General features: G+C 42.6%; 4 protein-coding genes across 6 annotated transcripts; 1 reads left to right on the forward strand and 3 right to left on the reverse strand.

The window, feature by feature from the left end:
- LOC8078607 (uncharacterized protein At5g01610) lies at positions 3,275-5,642 on the reverse strand. The gene is made up of 3 exons (XM_002457970.2): positions 5,328-5,642; positions 4,087-4,141; positions 3,275-3,882 (listed from the first exon to the last, which is right to left on the reverse strand). The coding sequence occupies exons 1-3, from the start codon at positions 5,400-5,402 to the stop codon at positions 3,512-3,514; spliced, it is 501 nt and encodes a 166-aa protein (XP_002458015.1). The 5' UTR covers positions 5,403-5,642; the 3' UTR covers positions 3,275-3,511.
- On the forward strand, positions 5,946-7,913 carry LOC8078189 (protein transport protein Sec61 subunit beta). The gene is made up of 2 exons (XM_002455763.2): positions 5,946-6,103; positions 7,366-7,913. Exon 2 carries the CDS (start codon positions 7,382-7,384, stop codon positions 7,625-7,627), a length of 246 nt encoding a protein of 81 aa, XP_002455808.1. The 5' UTR covers positions 5,946-6,103; positions 7,366-7,381; the 3' UTR covers positions 7,628-7,913.
- Positions 10,459-11,999, reverse strand: LOC8078608. Its single transcript, XM_002457971.2, has one exon. It carries the CDS (start codon positions 11,842-11,844, stop codon positions 10,876-10,878), a length of 969 nt encoding a protein of 322 aa, XP_002458016.1. The 5' UTR covers positions 11,845-11,999; the 3' UTR covers positions 10,459-10,875.
- LOC8078190 (ELF3-like protein 2) lies at positions 15,297-21,615 on the reverse strand. Of its 3 annotated transcripts, none has more exons than XM_002457972.2 (4): positions 21,091-21,615; positions 17,537-18,450; positions 17,085-17,136; positions 15,297-16,962 (listed from the first exon to the last, which is right to left on the reverse strand). In XM_002457972.2, the coding sequence occupies exons 1-4, from the start codon at positions 21,316-21,318 to the stop codon at positions 15,808-15,810; spliced, it is 2,349 nt and encodes a 782-aa protein (XP_002458017.1). In that variant the 5' UTR covers positions 21,319-21,615; the 3' UTR covers positions 15,297-15,807. The 3 variants fall into 3 exon arrangements, with proteins under 3 accessions (XP_002458017.1, XP_021312233.1, XP_021312234.1); XM_021456558.1 differs by lacking the exon at positions 21,091-21,615 and adding an exon at positions 18,800-19,059; XM_021456559.1 differs by lacking the exon at positions 21,091-21,615 and adding an exon at positions 18,640-18,933 and having other exon boundaries at positions 15,333-16,962.

Below are 23,278 nucleotides of genomic sequence, written 5' to 3' on the forward strand. Positions count from 1 at the left end.
GACGTATTATGTAAAATTGTATATATAAATATTGCAATTTAAAAAGCGAGGAATCACCGGAATATGGTTCGGCTAAAGTAGTAATGAATCAATACATCACATCTAACGAGTCATACTCATGATAATATAGCATGACCATTATTCAAGACGTCTTCAATCTAAAATGTAATTAATAGCGCCAGGAATAAGCAAAATGCAACCACTCGTGGCCCAGGGGCGGGGCCGGAGGGGCAGCCGTCCTAGGTCTTAGCCAGCAGATGGGCCCCTCCCAGGTACGCAAATATACTCAGCCAAAGCCCCAAACATACAGGATACGCATACGCTAAATCAGTTGAACCGATGTGAGACACCGGTGATCACACAACGCGAGTTATATGCTTCCTTTCCTTCCAGATCATCTGCAAAGGGCGAGCCGGCGATCATCCCATTCATCCGTACTTCCGTAGTTCGGCACTCAAATTCCATCACCATCAGGTAGGCGGTGGCAAGCCATCAATCAGGTACGTACGTATTTCTTATCTCTGCCCTGTGATCTCTAATCAAATGTACGTTAATAATTTCTTATGAGTAATAAAAGCACTTTAAGATATCCACATTCATATCGGTGATAGTTGCTTGATGAGATTGATATTAACACCAAAATCAAGGGTTTAGTATCGATAATGTTAGAAGAAAATTCTGAGGTAATTTAAAATGTATACAAATTATTTTATATGAATTTTGCTTTTTTCATTTAGTTAACTACCTATTAATAATATTTCATATATGTGTTTATAAGGTCCATAATTTTAGGTTTGATCTACGTCTAAAATATCTTAGGACCTGCCCTGAATGCAACAACTAGCTCAGCTTCGAGAACTCTTTCTTATGAATCTTCACCATTTGGCAAGTAAGGAAACTACCATTGTTATCAAGATAATGTGCATTAATTTTACTTATTAGTTGATGAAAATAATTAACAAAATTAAGGGGGCATTGATGTAGTACTTATTATATTTATTTTTCCATGACGCATGAGCAAAGTTGCGAATGAAGGTTGAATGAAGGGTCATTTGAACTGTACATTTTATTCATGTTACTATTAATTTCAATACAAATTGATTCACCTTCATAATATGTCTATGTCTTGGTATTGTGTTACGAGTTTGTGATGCATGATATATAGACTTTGTGTGCATGGAAATGAGCACGCAGTCACGGTCTTATCCACTCTATGCGCCTTTACTAGCATGACATGTGCGAACAAGTGAGTGGACACCATTCTCGTTCTCAGCCGCTTCATGCGCTCGGACGAACGACATGAGTTAGAACTCGTCACGAGCCGCTACATGCGCTTGCAGTTACGACAGCAATGGCACCATTGCAAACTCGTCCTGTGCATGCGCTCGTATGAACAGGTCGAGTGGGAACATGCTTGTACTAGCGTCATAAGTGGGAGCAAGTGAGTGGACACCGTTCTCGTCCTCATCCGTTGCATGCACTCGTAGGTACGGATGAGGGGGAAACGGATGAGTGGGAACTTGTTTGAGCCCGCTACATGCGCTCACGAACGGCAGGAACGGCACAAGTGGGACCTCGTCTTGTGCATGCGCTCGTTCGAACAGCTCGGATGGGAATGCGCTTGACCCACTTCATACGCTTGTAGAAATTGAACGGCTCGAGTGGGAACTCGTTCTGAGCCGCTGCATGCGTTGTGCCGCGTCTTATGCCACTGCATGCTTTCGTATTAGCGGCGTGAGTGGGATCGCGTCGTTACACAGAGTTTTTAAATAGAGTCAATGGGTTACTTCCTTCTAGTCACTACTCACTAGCTAGTACTACTACAGGTATTGCGATATGGAGGGAATAGGCAAAGAATCTGGGAAGGAGGAAATTAAGGGAAATGATGCAAAGGTAATAGCTTCTATGGATCTTTTTTTGTTTTCATTGTGACTTTTATCATGACTATACTAACAAAGTTCCAAACCAAACAGAAACCACAGAAACAACAGGTATCTAACTGGCGACACTGGCACGACGTACAGATTTATGAGGAAGAATGCTTGGTCGATGGTGTGTTGCCACCACTCTTGGCTCGGAATGGGTCAACCAAGGGTGAGATTACCAAGGTTAGTGGCGAACCTCAAGACTTTATTTTTTTAAAAGAGAATATTATACAAAGGTTATGAGCCATAATATTATGTGGTCAATAACATCATGCAGGATGAGGTAGAGGAGGAAGGGGAAGAGGCTACAAGTAGAATAAAAAAAAATATAAAAAAATCAAAAAAAAATTAAGCAATAAGGGTTTCTTTGTATTCAAAGGAAAATGTTGTGGCCGCTGGCACCATCCGCCTATTGCCCCGCCAAAGTCATCATCACTGCCTCACGGAGGTGTCAAATGTAGTTGTGGAGTGCCAAAATTAGGCATGGTAAATAAGAGTATATGTGTTGGGCCAAAGATGGTTGCAGACTACACGATTTTGCATGGTGAAATACTCATGTATTTAATTATAAGTGATAGATAAATGGCCATGAATGTAATTTCAAGGGAGCAATATCATAATTAATTGTAAGTGATACATAAATGGTCATGTCGTTTTTCACATTAATTCACTATTGTTGTATGGCCCCTCCAGCGAGTCACTTTGTATTACTCACTTTCCGACACCTTTTCATTCTCTCCCTCCCTATCACTATCCTGATCATTACATGTATTTCCTTTAACTACTTTTTGTCGTTTCATAACTATATGGTCATCCTCGTTGCGATCAGTAACTTGCTTCCAGCTTTCCTTCTTATTTTTTGCACCTGGTGGCCTCCCTCTTCTTTTATTCTTCTTTGCTTCAAGCCTCATTCTATTATGTTCCAAGCTGAGGCATGTTCGTGCATTATGTGTAGCGTACTGCCCACACATAATATGTTCCAAGCTGGTGGCCTCCCTCTTCTCATTTTATATTGTCTATATGTTGCATATTCTTCTAAATATTGGTTTTGTTCAGATCTATTTTTTTAAAAAAACATATTTCTTGAGTCTCTAAAAAATATTGCAATTTTACACTTTTTTACGATTTCGAGAATGACAAAAAAAAGTTGAATACTGAAATTACCCAAACATGTCTCTATTGATCTTCCGTTTGTATCATTTAAATTCATTTTTCATTTCCTTTTCTAAATTAAAATATGCTATATTTGTTGCGTTAACTACCCACGCCATTGTCCCGCGCGATTAGGCGATGTTAATGTTTACCCCTAACCATATTAACTGCTTTAGCTTTAAGATTCACAAAAAAAATTAGACAAGGAGTACCGGAGCAGTTCTCTTGTTAATGTACACAATATTCCTTTCTTTCGGCGGTACAGAGCAGGCATACCGAAATGATCACTCCCAGAATGAGTAACAGTACAGCTTTGTACAGGTTAGCAAGAACATGCATGTTTTGGCATAGTACAGCCTCAAAGGGCCGCCATGGTTCACACTTTCCTCGTCAGGAAAGGAAACGCTAGCTGCATTGCAATGCATACCTATGGTCTAGAACTTGTCTACGACAAGGCCATCGCTGACAACCTCGTAGGCGTCCCGATTCCTGGTCTTGTTCATGCCGGCAGCAAAGTGCACCTTGGTGGCCTCGGCCCTGACCTCCGTCACCTTGGTCCAGATCAGGATCTTGGTCTTGAGGCCCTCGATGTGGGTCATCTTCCCCTTCTCCAGGTACCCCGACACGTTGGTGGCGAACCGCAGGACCGACGAGTCCTTGTACCCCACCTCACATGGCGACGCCATGTACACCGTTAGAAACTTGGTGTCTTCGTTCAACTCGTAGTTGGTCGCGTCCTGCGGGAACAGCCCTACTGGGAGGTCATACTCCTTGAGGAATTCAGGCAGTGGTTTCTGCATCTTCCCTGAAACCAATTAAGCAGTGCTTTATTTACTCATCATACAAACAGTGGGCAAAGGAAGCAAGCGAAAACCTTGTTTTTTTCCCTCACATTACATCCAACCATAGGTTTGTTTACTGATTACTGAAAGCAGGAAGATCATATCTGATTGTTATCTCCTGTAACAGAAAAAGAATCTGCAAATCTAACCATCGCAACATACATTACCTTTGATTTTGTTGACCATCCATTTAGCTCCATCTCCAATGCTGCTAGAGACTGACTGAAAGTGGGAAAAGGTGAATAGTCAACACAAAGAAGTTTCTGTTTGTTGAAAGAATGTCTTGCAACGCTGTCATATAGCAATATAAATAGATATACAAATACAGAGTAGAGCAAAGGAAAAACATTGAGGAATTGCTCAAACTACGTAATAATATAAAATGCTTACATAATGTAGCTAGCACAAGGCATGAAAAGTGGTTTTTTTTGGTAAAAAAAAGAATCTAAGATGAGATTTACTAAGTAAAATGATCTCAATCCCCAATCTGCAAGGCCATGAACCATTGTAATCCACATGTTCAGGAGGTTCTGGTGGTACCACTGAAGCACGCACAACGCCAGTCCTAAACTGGCTGAAAATAGGAATAACTTCAGTTCTGTCTCAATTGTGTCAAGTGGTCATCTTAGAAATCTCCCTTTAGTCGGGCAGCAGCATTCACACGTGATCTCAAGTCCCCGTTCTTCTGTTTGGCTGGGGTAAATATTAGTACAACTAAGAGCAGCTGAATTCTCGCCTTGTTTCCTCCTTCAACCTAACCTTCATGAATTGATAACCCTCATTTCGTTTTGGTGCATTATGACCACTGCGTAATTAATTTGGTGGTTCCACTTAGAGAAATACAGTTTCTGAAAGGTATTTTTTTTTTCCTCTGAGTGAATTGATAGCTAAGGAATCCTGAAAATCATGCATGATCCAGTACTTAATAAACATATAATATATTGAATGTACCCAACGCATGTATTGTCGGATGTGCTACAGGTTTATTGAATGTACTTCGTGATCCCGCACGCTACACAATTGGGAATCGAAATTCCAGGAAGCATGCCAGGCTATATTGCCGAAAAGGCCATCTCAGGATCTGAACGTAGCCATCTGTGGCAGAGGCCCACAAAATGCAATGTACATACAACGAAACAAGAACCGGAATGGCCGGCATCACCGCATAATAATTGGTATATATCTCTCTCAAATCAAAAGTCATCGTGATGCAGGATGCATATATATAAACAGTGATGAAGAGAAAAGGGTGAGTGATGAAGAGAAAAGGGTGAGTGATGAAGAGAAAATGCGAGCAAGGAAGACAGCCGATAGTCGATCTATCAATCCACTGGAACAAAATGCAACGGAAATCAATGAAAACGGAGGAACTAGTGTAAAATCTTTTGGAGGGGGTGGTTTTCCTTACGTTCATGTCCTCGAGCTCCTTGTTGGCCTTCTGGTTGAACCAGTAGCCGCCCACCTTCCCCATGATCTGATCCATCTCTCGTCCACGGCCGCCCTCCTTGATCTATCTATCAATCAGTTGTTGCCTCCTCGTCTTCCCAAGGATCGAATCAGGGTCGAGGATCGACCTGCAACAGCAGCAACCTTTCCTCGTTGTTGTTTTTCTGGTTGGAAAATTGGAGCCCACTCGCACGAGCGACGGAGTGGGCAAGCAAAGGAGAGGGAGGGAATGAAAGCCGGCCGCGCCGGCAACCTCCCTCGTTCCCGTCGCAGGACAGGTGGAGATTGGCGAGCGACTCAATTCCATTCTATTTTTAGGACGGACGGGAATCGGGTGACCTGGATACAGATGGGCCCCACCATTACCCCCTCTCGGCAAATTGGACCGCCGCCGCGTCCGTCCGGGACTTGTTGTTCAGCCTCGCTCGGAGCCTGTTGGGCTACCGGCCGGCCCACCTCGTCGTTAAAGAAGGAAAAAAAAAAAAACTGCCGACCCGACCCGCTAGTCGCATCGCGGCGGGATCGTCCAATCAGAAGGCGCGTTGCACGTCATCCGCCTCGGAGCGGGTACCGGTTCCGGGGAAGACGCGACCCGGAAAGCGGCCGTATATGAACAAGGCGGGTCAGACGCGGAGGACGCACTTGGGATCTCGCATTCTCGCTCGCTCGCTCGCTCGGCCATCATCGGACTTCTGTACAAGCACGAGAGGGGAGAAACAGCGGATTCATCACCGTCAGGTACGCGCGCATACCTCCACCATCCACCACCCTTCCCCCTTCCTCTTGTTCTAGTGCCGGTGGTTCCGAGCTTTGATTTGGTTATTAGATCACCGCCGCGTATTGTTCTTCTGTGGATTGCCTGCCTGCATGTCTCGCCTCTTCGAATTCCCCCGTGTTTAGGGTACCTGATTCTTCCGGAGTTGGCCCCTAGGTATGGTTGCCTCGTTTGAATTCTCGGCTGCTGATTCATGCTTGTGCCGCCCCCCCTGTAATTGTGCCATAATCCCAGAGCGTAGATCGCATACGTTAAGGACTGGTAATGGATCGTGGCTAAAGATGGGGATGAATCGGGTGGGTCGATCTATCCTGTGGATGAGCTCTGCGGCAGCACCGATCCATCCCAAGGATGAGCTAGCGGTGTGGCACGACATGCCCAGATCGAAGCCATCAGCCGGCCTCAGTCAAATGTTGTATGCATGAAGAAATTTGTCCACATATTTGTCTTTATTACAGATAGATACGATTCTTGTTGGCTTCTTGCATTACCTTGAGCAATTGTAGTGTTAGTGACGGCAAGCTCCCTCTCCTGCCTGTGCTGATATGGAGTGACTGGGGTGAGGCACTGGGCCAAGGGAGCATCGGGAGTAGCAGAGATTTAACCTGATGGTGATCTTTGGTTGCACGCTGAATGGTGCTAAATTGATGGGAAATTCAATGGTCCTGGTGGACCTTGTTGATGGCTTTGGTCTTGGTTTTTATGTAATTGTTATTATCATCCCTGTGCAATGCTCCTTGCCATGAAACTGTATTTGCCTTCACTTATTCTGTTCATGTTACAAGCTGAATAATCTGATAGTGAAGCTTGTGCATTTGTCTGGTCATTGCTTATCTAATTCTTATGTGATGTGAAGCTTGTGCATGTATACCACTGTAATATGTCATGATCTCTTCTAGTGTATAAGGTTAGTACGTGGTCTGCCAAAGTAGGAGCTGGATTATGCACAATTTAGAAATTGAATTCAAGCTTACTATTCCAGTCATAATTTCTGTTAACACCAGTAAAGTAAAATCAGAGTTCAATTATTTGTGCTTAGTTGGTCTTTGTAAGCATAAGAAAGCAAAATGATTGCTTTTCTATTTCGTCAATGAATTCTTAGCTAGATTTCCAAAATGTGAAACAAATATGTGATACCCGATATTGACAGCCAACTGCATGTTGTGGTGTTCTCACAGTTTTAGTTTTTCTAGTTTTGTATCTGAACCCTTTTACTCTCACGCAGAGAGTGTTAGAACAAGATGGTGGCCAATGGTGATGCACCTGCTAGAGGGAGTGCCGCGGCAGCTGCAAGCCTGCGCAGGCGTAGGACCACAAGCGGTGCTGCTGGTGGTGGAGGCGGTGCCAGCTCAATGCTCCAGTTCTACACTGATGAGGCTGCGGGCCGCAAAATGTCACCAAACACTGTTCTGATCATGAGCATTGGGTTCATCGCTGTCGTCGCTATGCTCCATGTTTTCGGGAAGCTCTACCGCACCTCCAACTAGGTTGGCATTACCAATATCCAACAAAGCAGAGGCCACCAAGAGAGGAACCTTATAGAGCGATTTAAATGGATAGCAAGTGACAATCAGAGAGGAACCTTGTAGAGCGATTTAAATGGATAGCAAGTGACTATTAGATTCTGAACTGTTATAGAAGTTTATTTATACAACTTGCAATGCTGAGGGCTATGATAATCCCTGCGAGTCTGGTTTAGTCATTGTTTGATATTTTTGAAATGTGCTTGCATATGCTACTTTGTGTTTCTGTTTACCTGATCTTGCCATTCAATCCTTGTTGCTTACCTTTGGCAATCTGCCTAATGGGCCATGCCGCCTTGGACCTGTTTTAGTTTCTAACGGTACATAAGGATGTGTTACGAGCTCTGAGCTGTGGCACTAACGACTAATTGTGCCTTGATTGATTGCTAAGTAGTGAAGGACCTGGTGTGCTTAAGTGTGCCTTGATTTTGACTTGGTAAGTAGTGAAGGACCTGGTGCATGGAAAGATGCAGGGCTTGATTGTGTTGCAGTGTTCCTTCAAATATGCTGTGCCTGTATGTTATGTCGATGATCTCTATGGCCTTCTCAAGATTAGATTTATGCGAGTTAAGAAGCTGATACTGTTTGGTTTCCCTTCTAAATTTTAGCTAGCTAAAACTATTTTAGCTATTCTAGGTGACTAGTGAAACTAAACTATTTTAGCTTCTTTTTAGTTAGTGTATTTGGAAGTTTAGCTACTAAACTGACTAAGCTAAGCCCCGCCAATACAGCTGGTGAGCACAAGGAAGACACCGGTGGATAAAAAAACTCTGGTACAAGCAGGCCGATGCAAATCATTTCTGTACTCGTCACTGCATGATTTCCAAGCATGTTTTTCCAGAACCTAGCTGTAGCAATCCTACACATTCTCACCCTGTGGGCTCCATCAAATTGTCAAGCATTTGACAATGGAGGTTTTATATCTAATTAGTATGCATACCAACACCGGAAAACAATGGCTAAGCATTAATAACAACACAAACAGTGCTAGGATCTCACATGAACAGCAATAACCCATCCATTACAATCAAGTGTGTGGAGGTAGGAACGGCAGATTCCAACTCATCACATCCATTAGATCAAACTTGCTAATATCAAGCCTGTGTATCGGATTCATTGACGCCTGCTATGCTTTTCAAAAAAATGGATCTAGGCCTTGTTTAGTTTCAAAATTTTTGGGGAAATCGATACTGTAGTATTTTCGTTTGTATTTGACAAATATTATCCAATCATAGATTAAATAGGCTCAAAAGAATCGTCTCGTCAATTCCAACCAAACTGTGCAATTAGTTTTTATTTTCGTCTATATTTAATACTCCATGCATGCGTCTAAAGATTCGATGTGACGGGGAATCTGAAAAATTTTGCAAAAATTTTTTAGGAACTAAACGCGGCCCTAATGGAACACAACAGTGTAGTGTATTTGCAACACACAGGATAGCCACATCTCAAGTGTAAACTGCATTCACGAAATATTCTACCAAAACCCCTTTCAAGTTTCAACTGTAGCTATGCATGTTTGGTCAAACAGTCAAGTATTTTAGAAAAGTGGAGACATAAACTAATTATTCCCTTCGGTCGGTGAAATTTTTTGTCAGTGGGAGGTAGCAGTTCGGTAAACTAAACATTTGCTGGTCAGAAACGACATATTTTTTTTGGCACTGGAAGTAGTAATAACATGCACATCAACACCGGAAAAACACTTGTTCATCATTAACAATAAGCCCCATCCAAAAGCGGCAAACATTCAGGCCTATATATAGGAAGTAGGAACAGCATGCAAAAGGATATCGAACCAATGCCATGATCGTAGTAAGCATCAGAACTTGCTGAAACAGAACAAGCTCACCTCACCTTGGATTCATTCATGTTGTCAGGAAATAAATCAAGCGAGGCATAAACCCAGCAAGCTTATAAGAAAACATCATGGACAATTTACACAGCCAATGCTATAAATATGATGCAGCCCCAGATGATGATCATGAAGCAACAACCAAGTAACAAGAAAGCTGCACTTGCGAACAGAAACAGTACTGACTTAATTAAACCACACCTCAAGTAAAGAGCAATGATTCCATTTGGATCCAGATATCACCTGCCATGAAGTAGGCATCAGCATGTAATCCTGTGGCCACGTATGAGTATGCCCACCAATTTTAAATATATGAAGTTTAGATCAAACTAATTAGTTTGTTTTTAACTAACTAGTTTGTCTTAAACATCATATGTTTAAAGTACTTTGTACTGCTAACCATATCATATCAAGAAAACCTTTTTTGTTCGGTGAAGACTTTCTTTGTGCATATATATGGCACTGCATAATTCTTCAAGAAGTTTGCCTAAAAGCCCCATTAACTACAGCATTCTACAGTATATTCTCAAATTTATTTAATTTTCCCCATTTTATCTAACATCAGCCTAGTTAAAGCACTAGAAAATAGAGGCACTAACCAATTAACATGTAAAACTATAAAAACTAATTGATATGCATATGAACACCTGCAAAACTTGCTCATCATCAACATATCTATGCAGAAGTGCTGAGAACTTCCAAAACTTGCTCATCAGCAACCATATACTACTACCATCGGTACAAATAAATATGCATTAAACCACGAATAACAGAACAAGATGACCTCTTGGGTTGATTGCCACTGGCTCACTGCCAAGAGATGGATCAGGGCGGCATAAAACCAGCAAGCTTGCATGAATCATGAGTCATGATGCCAATGCTAAATAAGATTCAGGTAAGGAGGCAATGACCAAGTAGCACTCCCAAATCAACGCTACTGCAATTGCAGAGACATACTGAATTTCCGACTTGTTAAATCACATAACAAAAGCATTTCATCCATTTCGATCCAAAATATCACTCGATCACTTGCGCACATCGACACATGGTTTCATTCATCACTGCATACTGGTTCTTAGTGACCACTACTTGCAACTGATAGTTACCATATCAAGCTAGCATTTGCATCTGCATTGCATACTATGCCACTACTACTGCCTACTGATCCCTTGCTACATCATACTGATACCGAGGATGATCATACCAACTAACGTGACAGAGGAAATTAAACGCAGCAGGGAAAAAACGAACGAACGTAAGCAGAGCCATGTTCAGATCACGACCGCTAGTGAGAGTGAGACAGAACGGCGGCGGGGCGCACCATACCAACCGCCGCGACGGCCGGCTTGGCTCTCGTCGATCAGACGCCAATGGGGTCCCCGAGCTTCTGGAGGCAGCAGGCCGCGATCTCGAAGCAGAGGTATGCGTCGCGGGTCGCGTACTTCCACTCCTCCTCGCCCAGGTAGTAGCTGCCCCAGTCCGCCTGCGCCACCTTCGGCGGGCAGCGCGCCAGACGCATCTCCGGCCCGAGCGCCACCCGCGCCATGCGCTCCAGGCTCAGGCCGCTCACCACCTTGGGCGGCCGCCACGTCTTCCCGAGATTGGTGGCCTCCTCCTCCTCGTCGGTGTCGTAGTCGTCCCGATCGGCCTTGGCCTTGGCCCTAGCAAGCGCCGCCTTCCCCATCCAGTACTTGTCGGGCTTCTTCAGCGCCTTCTTCTCGGTCTCCACCCCGGCGACCTTCCCGAACGCGAGCGCGAACAGGTGCGTCAGCTCCTCCGGCAACGCCACGTGCAAGCCCCACTCCTTGGCCAGCTTCCTCGTGGCCTCCCGCGCGCCGAAGCAGGCGACGGTGATGCGCTTGTCGTCCAGGAACGCGCGGAGCTGGGTCATGTTGTTGCTGTAGAAGTTGAGGCGGTCGCCGTCGTACTTGGCCTTGCGGACGCGGCAGCCATACGCTTCGGGGCTGTAGACGATGGCGCGGGAGCCGCCGAGGCAGAGCGCGATGCAGCGGATCGGGTTGTCGTGGTCGTTGGGGCTGAAGTCGGTACTGCCCCTGGCGCGGTCGGAGGGGTCATGGCCGCGCAGCGCGACGAGGCCCGCGACGAGGGGCGCGCGGAGGCGGCGGCCGCGGGCGACGGTGGAGGCCTCGGCGAGCCAGCGCTTGGTGACTTCGTCGCTCGAGGAGAAGGTGGTGTCGACGGCGGCCAGGTTGCGGCCGATCCGGAGTACGCCGACGTCGCCGTCGTCGACGTAGTCGTCGTCGCGCCGCCACCAACGTTGCCTTGGGGGATCGGGCCTCGCCAGGGTGATCTGCACAGGCCCCTTCATGGCGTTCGACGACGGCGAAGGATTGGGAGGTGGGGAATGGGGTTTTTGGTAGGGGGGTTTTTGTGGCTTGGGGGAGGAGTTGGTTGTCGAATTGCTTGCTGGCTCAGGCGGCGTGGAAGCCAGCCAGGCGCCCAGGCTTTGGCCGCAAGAGACGAGGTGAGGATGTGATCTCTTATAGCTGAGGTAGGCAGCTCCACGTGGCTCGATCAGGAGCGTTCGCTTGCTTTCTGCGGTGAGATGGCTCAAGGCTGTGGCTGGTACCTGGTAGTACGTCGATGGGAGTGGAGTTCTAGAAGCTGCGGTGGTCTGCCGTTGCGGACAGACGCACGGTCTGTTGGAAATAGTGGACTGGGGTGGGCCGGCTCGTACTTTACCGGGCCAAAACCGATCTAATTCGCCACCAATTAGGTTTTTTTTTTACAATTCGCCACCAATTAGGTTGATGTAATGATGTTTGATGTCTCATTTTAAATAGAGATCTAGCCCCACGTGTCAATATTTTTTTTGAAAAAAATATAAACATATTCCCTTTTTGAGAAGTCAACTAATTTTAAGTTTGACTAGATTTATATATAAGAGTAGTATCAACATTTGATCGATTTACTAGGAAGGTATATAACATGATTAGTCGAATGATGCTTATTTTGTATCATAAGCATAGTAATATTCCACTCTTAGGCCTTGTTTAGTCACATAATAGTTAGTAGATTAGCAAGACAAAGTTTGCAAACAAGTGCTAAAAAAAGATCCAAACATGTCTTATAGCGCACATATGCACGTGTATATAGACAAGGAACACGGTGTGCATGCTTGGTTGGCTGTATGATCTAGTAGGGACTGTTCGTTTCAGTTATCTATCGAATCTGCCAACTATTTAGTAATGTTTTTCTTTCATAAAAAACTAGCAAAAAATAATTTCAATCATGACTTTTTAGACAAGCGAATAGGCTCATATGTCATATATGAGCTCAGCTAGGCTCATCTGTTTGTTTGCTTAGTGAGGTAAGGTAAACTAAGAGCTACTAAAATATACTTCCTTCGTTTCAAACAAACTGTAAGTCATTTTAGGTTTTTCATAGGTCAAATATCTCTAGTTTTGACTAAATTTATATATAAAAGAAATGCATAAACACCTAGAGCACCACACAAGATATATAGACACACTATGAAATACATTCTAGTAGTGTATACTCCATCAATATATGTACTCCCTCCATTCCAAATTGTAAGTCATTCTAAGAATCTTGAAGAGTCAAACTTTTCAAAGTTTGACCAAATTTATATGATAAAATAATTATTATTATGATACCAACTAAATATCATTAGATTCTTTCTTAATTATATTTTCATAGTATACTCACTTTACGTTACAAATCTTAGTATTTCACTCTATAATTTTAGTCAAACGTGAAAATGCTTTGACTCTCCAAAATTCTTAGAATGACTTACAATTTGGAATGGGAGGAGTACTGGAGAGTCAAAGCATTTTCAAGTTTGACCAAAATTATAGAGAGAAATATTAAGATTTGTAACATAAAGTGAGTATATTATGAAAATATAATTAAGAAAGAATCTAATGATACTTAGTTGGTATCAAAATAATTGTTATTTTATCATATAAATTTAGTCAAATTTAGGATAATTTGATTCTCCAATATTCTTAAAATGACTTACAATTTGGGATAGAGAGAGTCCTATATATTACCTCATTGAAATAAACCTTCGAAGACCTATATCCTCAACATAAAAATCCATCAATTAGCCCATCAATCAACTTTGTCTGCTGGTGGCACCGTTTCTTATTCCTGATCGATCAATCAATCTATCCATCGAGTAGACCGATGTTCCTCTTTCTCATCTTCTCGCCTTGTCGCCCAATCACCCATCGCGGCAATAATGTTGTTTTGCGACACGCTGATGTTGCACGCCCGCACGCGACGTTGATACTTGGACTTTCAGTTACGGTCTCAATTCTCACGGATAGGGAGCACTGGACAGGGAAGCAGTAAAGGCATGACTGATTTCCATGTTATGATTAAGGCCTTGTTCAGTTCCCAAAAACTTTTGTTTTTGAGTACGGTAGCATTTTCGTTTTTATTTGACAAACATTATCCAATTATGAAGTAACTAAGCTTAAAAGATTAATCTCGTGATTTACAGTTGAATTTTGCAATTAGTTTTTGTTTTCATCTATATCTAATATTTCATACATGTACCACAAGATTCGATGTGACGGAAAATCTTGAAAATTTTTAGATAGTTTTTAGGAACTAAACAAGGCCTAATGTAAGTTGTTCGATGACTAAAATCAATGGTAAAAAATTCGAATGCTCTGGACCCCAAAACACATGTGTGTGGGCTAGATAGACTCGCTAGCTACAGTCAAGCCAATTTTTGAGCAGCAAATATGAGCAGCTCGAGTGCTACAGCGAACCATAGGGTTCGATCAGGGGCAAACAAAAGTTTTTTTTAGGGAAAATAGAAGTTCTGTTTGGCAAAACCTGTTTGCTTATCTGAAAAGCCATGGTTGAAAGTATTGTTTACTGATTTATTGTGAAAAAAAAACACTATTTGACTGGCATAAAAAGTATAGCTTATAAAACGAGTGATTAGTGTGGACATCAATTTTGTGCGGCCTATACAAAAAAAAAAAGAAACCTATTTCTTCTAATGTGGCTCAGTAGGGGAAAGATGGAAAGTTCCGCTCTATGCTCATTTGTGTTTGTTTGGAGAGAAATTTTACGATGCTTGAGAAAAATAATAGCTATTTATTTGATGAGATCTATTAGTTGAAAAAAAATAAGAACATAGTGAAAGGAACTAAGTTGTGGGGTCAGAATCTAAAAACTTACTAGGTAGACTATTAACTAATTAAAAAAATATTTTAAAGGGTATAATCGTACTCCCATGTCTCGATGAATACCCTGCCTATGGAATCCTGTTTCTCGGTGGCGGCCGTCCATGTCCCTCCCTGCTGCCAGTCCTCCTCTTTCCTCTCCTTCCGCAACCACGCCCATGCCGGGTAGGACGCCGACCTCCTGTGGTCGCCTCCCGTGCGTCCCAACAAGTGCTCTCCATCCATCTGAACCCCGGCAGCGTCTTGGCCTCCACAGCGATAGGTGACAACCATCTTCGCAGCGGCGTAGTATGCAACATTTGATTTTGCCTCTGATATGTACGGTTTGTCGGTTTGTATAGGCCCTTGGTTGATGGTTCGATTATTCATCACCCTGGAGCTGCTGTTTGCAGCGAGCACTGTTATAGATTCCGTTTGGCTTTCAAAATGGTTCAGTGCAAATGTTTGGGCAAGGAATTGCAGCATCTTTCGCGTCAGATCTGATAGCAAATCTTCGTCCAAACAAATAGGAAGAACAGTATTTTAGGAACGAAAGAACTGCTAAGGGATAGATGCACAACCTTCGACGGCATTCACGAGCAAAGGCGCAAAGCAATGTTTTTAAAATATGGTTCCCAGCAGGCCAGCACAATAATTTTGGAAGCCAAATTCATTGCCCAGAATGCCTTACAGGTTCGACATATACTGTGCACCATATAGATAAAAAAACACTGAATTGCACAGCAGCCTATAATACCAGTATACACCAATCTCTACGACCCCGTACCACGTTACCGGCAGTCATTTCTGACTGCTGCTTTCTACTGTACCACTCATAGTAACAGAAGCGCGGCTGTGTGATGAGCTCAACACAGTTAAAGTAACATTATATATACCAATTCCAGTCATTGGCATGTTCATGAAAGACTCCCAACTTCAGGGCCTCAGGGCCATCACTGCGGCACACAACCTTGACTTACAACTATGGAGAGAACAGAAGATCGTATCATCCAATCTATGACGATTGGGTAAGCGCAATCAGTGGTCAGAATACATGAGCCACCATAATCTGCAGCTTGGGGAGCCCTGTAAACTGCATTAAGCTGTCATCAAATGACACGAACCAGCTACGAATCATTTTGCTTCCTCTCCATTTGTATTGACCGGAAAATCCGTGCTGCTGACTCTGAAGCAGTCTGTGCGTTATGCGGAACAACCCTGATTACATGGTTCCACTGGTCCTGGCCTCCAGATGATGGCTGAGTCTGGGCATTCGCAACTGAAGCAGTCTGTGCGTTACGCGGAACAACCCTGATTACATGGTTCTGCTGGTCTCGGCCTCCAGATGATGGCTGAGGCTGGGCATTCGGAACTGAAGCAGTCTGTGCGTTACGCGGAACAACCCTGATTACATGGTTCTGCTGATCCCGGCCTCCAGATGAGGGCTGAGGCTGGGCATTCAGAACTGAAGCTTTGGGAAAGAATGACACTGGGCCACTTCCGTCACCTTGAGCTTCAAGCCTATCGAAAGGGCTGCTGGCGCTGCTGGCTTGTGGCTCGCTGTCCCTTGATGCAAGAAATCTCCAAATGCCACTCGGGTGTGACATGTTACATGAGATCAGCGACTGCTGTTCCATGTGCCCTTGAGGCTGTGGTGCAGCTGCATGGCTCCCTTGCTCCACTGCAGATGCTGGTGTTCCTGGATTCATCACTGGCATACTGAAAGGTGGGAAGTAGTTCATATGCATGGCAGGAGCACCAGGAGGGACCATCTGCTGTGGCTGGTGAGGCATAGGAACACCATATGGTGTAGAAGGCAGTCTTAATGGAGTACAGTTGGCGTAAAATGGTGTCAAGAGATTTCCAACTGGGGGACAAGGGCCAGCATAAGGCTTATAGACAAGACCTTCAGAAGGTGACATAACTGGGACAAGCCACTGATTCTGTGGCGGATTCATGCACCAGTTATTCTGTTTGTTGTCAGGAGCAACAGGAATAGCTGGAGGGTTGCTTGTAAAGGTTTCGTTTGCTGCAGCTTGATCATGATGGTTGTCGTCAAGTCCATCATCACGAGAATGGTGCGATGGGTTTCCTTCTGTGTTTTGTTTTGATAGCTCTGGTTGCTCTAGAGTTGGCTGGATATCATCTTTGTTTGTGATTGACAGGGTCTGAACTTTCAAATTTCCTTTAGGAAGCTTGTTCCTTTTTCCCATTAAGGCATTGCCAAGGACAGGATCACCTTCAATAAGGAGATGTGGAGATGCTGCAATTAACTTCTGCACCTGCTTGGAAGTCAATTATAAGCTGGGTTATAATGGCATTGTGCACAAGAATGTATCACATAAGCTAACCTAGTTATGAATGGGAAAAGGAAGAAAAAACTATTTATTTCCTGAAGACTCACTTTTATCAGCTTATGCAGCTCGAACACTTGGACAGCAAAAACCCTCTGCTGACTGTGGATTTTAAAAGAACAAAGTGTAAAACATCAGAAAAGCTATTATGCAGCAATCCGGAAAGCAAGAAAGTAATATTTGCAATATCAGTCTAACAAGTAACGTACTGTCCTTTTGGATGAAAATATGTGTTTCTACTAAAAAAAAGCAAAAACTGAAGGCATTCAGGATTCACATTATCTACAGTTTATTAAAAGGTACAACAGAATAGCTAGGTACTGAAAGCCAAACTAAGAGACATATCATCTTCATGTTTTTTTCTTCCATATGAGAATCAACTGAAAACTAAAAGAAAATGAAATTAAGCAAAGTGAAACATACAAAATAGTAATTTTCTAAACAACGCAACAAATACTTGGTACAAAACTACAAAACGGCTACTCAAGCACCATATACTTACTTCTGAATAGCTCTTCTCGCCTTCCAGAAATGCTTTGGACCAATTGCTCCAGCAATTTCATCTGGAGAGAGCTCCCACCCAGGTATGCATTCCACTGAGTCGTCAGATAAATCATCATTTTGCTCTCCACTGTGATGTTGTCGTTTTCTCTTTGCACCACCTTCCCGTGGGCTTCTTTCCAGTAAATTAGAATTCCAGTTAGAGCTATCTACATCAGTACATGGTTTACAGGATGATGGATTTCTAGTTGCTGTAGGGTTCTTTGCTTCTGTGGATTTTCCATTCACGCTTGTAGGTTGGCAACTGTTATTGTCAGAACGATTAATATTACTCACCTTATTCCTCATTTGACATAGTTTAGCATATTTGTCTTTGAACTTTTCTGATGCCTGAATTGATGAATCCTTTTCTTTAACTTCCACACCTTTTGGTACTTGCACTGCTTCTTTCTCCTTAACCTTTGGAGAATTCATTAACCTCATATCAGCTTCATTCATTCTGTCCAAGTGCTTATTCACAGTACTATAGCACTTTGCAGATGATTTGGACATTGAAGGACTTTTGTGTGGATTTGTAGTAGATTGGGGTTTGGATTTGTCTGCATGTTCTTGAGTAGAATATCGATAAATTCTAGGAGAACAGATGGAAGGAACCATAAATTCATCATCATTGACCACTTTCTTCCCAGAAGACTTGATGGTGTTGCCCCCTCTATGCTGTGAGGTGCACCCGGCAATTGATTTTGAAGCACAAACATCCTTGCTCTTGGTCTGTGAGGACATCCTCAGAGATTCTCTTCTTGTACTATTAGACTGCCCATTGATACAGTTTCCTTTGAACTTTTCAGATGAACGAGCAGGTTCATTTGAAGGCACATTAAAGGGCTGGAACAGAGTCCTGTCATAACCATAAACCTGGATGGAGAAACTCTGTCAGTACTTTGTAAAATTTATTGAAAAAATTGTTAATGGAACTCTAAGTTCCTATCTTTGTTTGCCAAGGCCCATCCAGTTAGGATCCCTCCCTGCAAACTGGTAGATAGTACTTTCAAAGCATCCAGCAACTTTCATTTAAAACTGGATTAGAGGTGAGAAATGGAGTACCTAAGGGTCAAAATCCCAATTCATTCTTTGCTCACCGCTTTACCCCGCAAAATGGGGGAGAATAGGGTGAGAATCATGAGTGCAGGAAGCCCCTTGTTTTCTTTTCTTTTTTGCTATTATTTCTATGGGAATCTAACTATCAAGTACCTAGTCTTTCTACCTGTATTCGCAAGTAATTGATGTCTTGTCGGTGGTTGTAACATGGTTGTTCTCTGGAGTCTGGATTTTTTTTTTCTGTCCTCCAATTTCGTAGAAAATATGATAGACAAGCATACATTACAGGATATGTATATTAAAGATTATAACAAATGAACCTGCAAATAAATTTATGTCAGGCACTAGCTTTTCCTACTGATTGTTATCCATTTCCTATTTGTTTCTGAACCTTTCCATATGTACTACAAAGTATACTCTCAGCAAAGAACATCCCCCCCCCCCCCACCGCACACACACACACAATGTTTAATCCCAAACACATCACAAAATGGCTAGAAGGGCAAGATGGTTGAAACAGAATTCAAGTGAATGAGAGCCTCAGTACAAGAGCTTCGCTCCAATCCACTAAATTAGAAGAGCCATAAGAATATACATGTAAAATCAACGCCCAGGGAGATGGTATTCTGGACAAACAGATCACTGTGGTTTTAAAGAAGGACATGCGTGGTTACAAAAAGGTACATAGGTACTTTCTAAGCAGCAAAATGTGGAGCCTAAACTGTAACACAACTATAAGAGGGAGGATCAACATTTCAGCCTCAGATAGAAGATCACTGACAAAGTCGTGCAAAGGATACTACCAGGTTGGATAGGGCAATGCTAAGGTACACCCTTTACCTCTAAGGAGGTAATATTTCAAATAAATTTGAGCCGTTAATTTTTAGATTTTTAAAATCAATTAATTGATCTAAGAAAATAAAAAAAAGAAAAGATCTTCAAATCCACTCATGCACGGGACAAGATAGAACCGGCGGCCAGCCACGTGGCCCTTCCTTGTTGATTGCACGTCCTTCCTTTTAGTATGTTACATATAAATAAAACATCAACATGTATACAACAGCTATTCAATTATTAAAAATTACATTACATATATAAAAAAATATCAACAATTAACACATTAATTGAGACGACGTGAACTTTGTAGTGACCTAGAACATGTAACGTATATTGAGCATGCAAGATGGCATGTAAATTTTCGTGCATGTTGGGCACATACACACATCATTTTCACGTCACTTTGAGCACATACACGTGTAATACGAGTTACTTGAATAAAAAATATGTAGTTTATGTTAATTAAATTATGCTATATCTAAAGTTGAAACAAATAAAAAGATTTACCCACATTCAATGGATCATGAATGCATCAATTAGATCTAAAACGATCTTTATCTCTAAAGCTTTTCCTAATTTGGCATACTTTCCAAAACTAAAAATTAAATAAATATATGTTTCATATATTACGTCCTAGGAGGTAATAGTTGATCGTGACCATCCGATCAAAATAAACAAACGGCTCACAGTCATTTGGTTGTACCATAGCAAAGCTCGGTTGGATAACACCAGCAAAACTAGGAAAGTTCAGTACAGCTACCTCTCGGATTTGGTTTCTTTCCCTAAATGCACAATCGAGTCACTCGTTATCTGAATTCTGAAGTGGTTTGGGTCACTCACTCCATCAATATATTTTCATTTGTTATGTTACCTATGATGGTCATAGCTAATACCCTAGCTCCTAAAATGACACCATTTTACTGATAACTATGCAAGTACCCAGTTGCACACAATTTGGCCAAATTTGATGAGGACAACTGAGCAGTAAACAACATGGTGACAGGGGTGCACAGCTTTCCTGTGAGTGATCCTCACAAGTTTGCACTCTGGAATAGTTTTCCTGTCCTACAAACTCGCAGAACATTGGATAGTTGCTCATCTGTACAACATACACGATGAGGATCCTAACAAATGAACCTGCAAATAAATGTGTCATGCGCTGGGCCCCTAGCTTTTTAAACTGATTCTTGATCATATCCTCTCTTAGCTTGTGATCCCTTCTATTTATTTATGTACTAGAAACCTAGAAACTTCCTATGCTCGTGTGCTAGGCCAACATATATACTATGGGTTTGCAGGTTCGGCAATTGAGCTCACAGAAAAGTTGTTAGGATGCAAGTCAGGAATTAATTTTCAATGTTTGGAAGAAGTACAGTAGTTGCCAAGAAGCAAGAAAAACACAAGAACAGCTTAGACAACAGCAGGAAAATTGGTAACACGCAAATGCAAGCACAGTTTGCTTCACAAAAAAAAAAAAGCAAGCACAGAGGTTTGCCTAGTTTGGCACGGGCTAAACTCAGCAGCAAAGAACACAGTGAGAACAGGGGGTTGAACTGAATTCTGCGTTTCCGGGGACGGGAAACTGGATCCTGAAAGCAGAGCAAACAGCGAGCGTCTCACCTGGGCAGCCGACGTGGAGGGCACGAGGCTGGCCTTGGCCCCCGCGGCGCGGGCGGGGGCGGGGGCGGGGGAGCTGAAGCGGTTGGACGGCACGGTGAGCTGCTCGTAGAGCGCCATCTTGTTCCTGGGCGGAGCCCGCGGGCCGCCGCCCTTGCCTGCGTCGCTGACGTGGAGCCGCGGGAACAGCGGGCCCTTGCCGTCTCCTCCTCCACCGCCTCCCCTCGTCATGCCCAGCCCAGCGAGCCAGGAGCAGCAGGCCGAATCAATCAAGCAGCCAGCTCGTGGCGCAGCAAAAGATCCCCCGAACCCTTCGTTTCAGCCACCACGTTCCGGTGTCAGGGCCGGCGATGAGGGAGGCCCGTGTGCAGACGCGCAGCTGCTGCCGCGGCGGCCATGGCGGCTGCTGGTGGAACTGAAATCCGGGAGAGGAGAGCAGAGGGGCCGTCTGTGGTGGTGGCCTTACGGGATTGATTTTGATGGAGTTTTTGATGCCACACCAAAAAGAGAAGAGAAGAGAAGAGAAGCGAATGCTCATCCACAGTCACAGAGGGTGGAGGTAGGTGGGCTCCACCATGAGAGACAGGAGTGGACGCTACGCTCTGTACACAACAGTGTCGATTCATATCGGGCTTTTTCCCAGGTGTATTGCTTGCTCTAGGAAAATAGTATGGATATTTTTTTTATTGTTTTTGAAATCGAATTTATTTAGTCTAAATATTTAAATCGTATATTTATAATATTGATATCTAATTATATTTAATTCAAATCTAAATTTGATAAAAAATATTAAAATAAATATCATACTAATGATATCCACAATGCGTTTCTGTTTTCATCCGAGAGCCAGCTAAGGTACGGTTGCGCTTGAGCTTGCCGTTTTTTGATGGGTTTGTTGAATTCGGTGACGAAAATGCGCTGCTGCCATTTCCATTTTAGGGGTTTTACCCAATACGGGAGATTGCAGAGCAAAACTAGTAATACCAAAAAAAAAAAAAGTTTTCATGGAACACGCAGCTTCCCTTCCCTCGAGATTGTTTGGCATGGTGTTCGCCGACATGTTTGCCAGCTCATTGCCACACACCACATCCGCTGTCAACAACGGTTGTTAGCGTGTATTTCCTTGTTGCTCCATCGCCAAAATATGTTAAATTAGTTTGTTTTTTAGGCGTGAACATCTATATAGTGGTAAAAAAAAATTGTGTCTCTAACTTTAACTATGATTATACCAACATGCACTAAAATTTACAATGTCAAATTGGTTTAGTTAATCCCACTATAAAATATAGTGACAGTGCATTTATTTTGTATTGTATATGATAATATATTTTTCTTCTTCAAACTTAGTTAAATTTGGAGAAGTTTAACATAAAACAAAATTAATGGTCCACAACTTAGAATATATAGGGAGTTTTTTTTTCTGCCTATGATGGAGTTCATACCCTTGTTTAGCAAAGGTAATAAGGCCTTGTTTAGTTCTAAAAATTTTACAAAATGGACACTGTAAAAACTTTCGTTTGTATTTAATAAATATTGTCTAATTATGGATTAACTAGACTGAAAAGATTCGTCTTGCAAATTATAGATAAACTATGCAATTAATTATTTCTTTTATCTATATTTAATGCTTCATCCATGTGCCATAAGATTCGACGTGATGAGGAATCTTAAAAATTTTGTAAATTTTTTTGAACTAAACAAGGCCTTATATTGAAGTACCTTGGTAAATTGCTAGGTGAGCCAAGCCGTGTGAGCTTAGCGTTATCTTTTGGAAAGTTCAAGCACTCTGTGGGGCCACGGCGTTTGGAAGTGAAGCTCCACGGCCGACACGTATCACTTGCCTTTGGATGAAAATACGAAATTCCTCTGCTTTGTGGATCGTGGGATATCCCTGGCCGGACACATTTGAAGCGCCACTTTGGATGAGAGAGCATCTACGTGGGTCGGTGATACTATGGTGACAGGTGACAGGAACGATCAAGTCTTTTAGAAGTCAATCAATCTTAGATTTAGCTAAGTACATAGAAAACACTATCAATATTAAAAATTTTGAATAAGTTTGTTATGGTACTATTGTATGATTAATTTAGTGATACTTATTTAGTATCATAAATATTAGTATTTTTTAAATACATTTAAAAAAATTGAAATTGGACTTCTTAAAAAATGTAAGACAATATGCTTTATTATA

The sequence above is a fragment of the Sorghum bicolor genome, chromosome 3 (assembly GCF_000003195.3).
Source record: "Sorghum bicolor cultivar BTx623 chromosome 3, Sorghum_bicolor_NCBIv3, whole genome shotgun sequence".
NCBI classification, from domain to species: Eukaryota; Viridiplantae; Streptophyta; class Magnoliopsida; order Poales; family Poaceae; genus Sorghum; species Sorghum bicolor.

Coding starts and splice junctions, on each gene's coding strand:
- LOC8078607 (XM_002457970.2), bottom strand. CDS start 5,402: ATGGATCAGATCATGGGGAAGGTGGGCGGCTACTGGTTCAACCAGAAG. Junction 4,142..5,327: donor AGGAGCTCGAGGACATGAAC/GTAAGGAAAACC, acceptor TCCCACTTTCAG/TCAGTCTCTAGCAGCATTGG. Junction 3,883..4,086: donor GATGGTCAACAAAATCAAAG/GTAATGTATGTT, acceptor AATTGGTTTCAG/GGAAGATGCAGAAACCACTG.
- LOC8078608 (XM_002457971.2), bottom strand. CDS start 11,844: ATGAAGGGGCCTGTGCAGATCACCCTGGCGAGGCCCGATCCCCCAAGG.
- LOC8078189 (XM_002455763.2), top strand. CDS start 7,382: ATGGTGGCCAATGGTGATGCACCTGCTAGAGGGAGTGCCGCGGCAGCT.
- LOC8078190 (XM_002457972.2), bottom strand. CDS start 21,318: ATGACGAGGGGAGGCGGTGGAGGAGGAGACGGCAAGGGCCCGCTGTTC. Junction 17,137..17,536: donor GCGAGAAGAGCTATTCAGAA/GTAAGTATATGG, acceptor TAAAATCCACAG/TCAGCAGAGGGTTTTTGCTG. Junction 16,963..17,084: donor AGCTGCATAAGCTGATAAAA/GTGAGTCTTCAG, acceptor ACTTCCAAGCAG/GTGCAGAAGTTAATTGCAGC.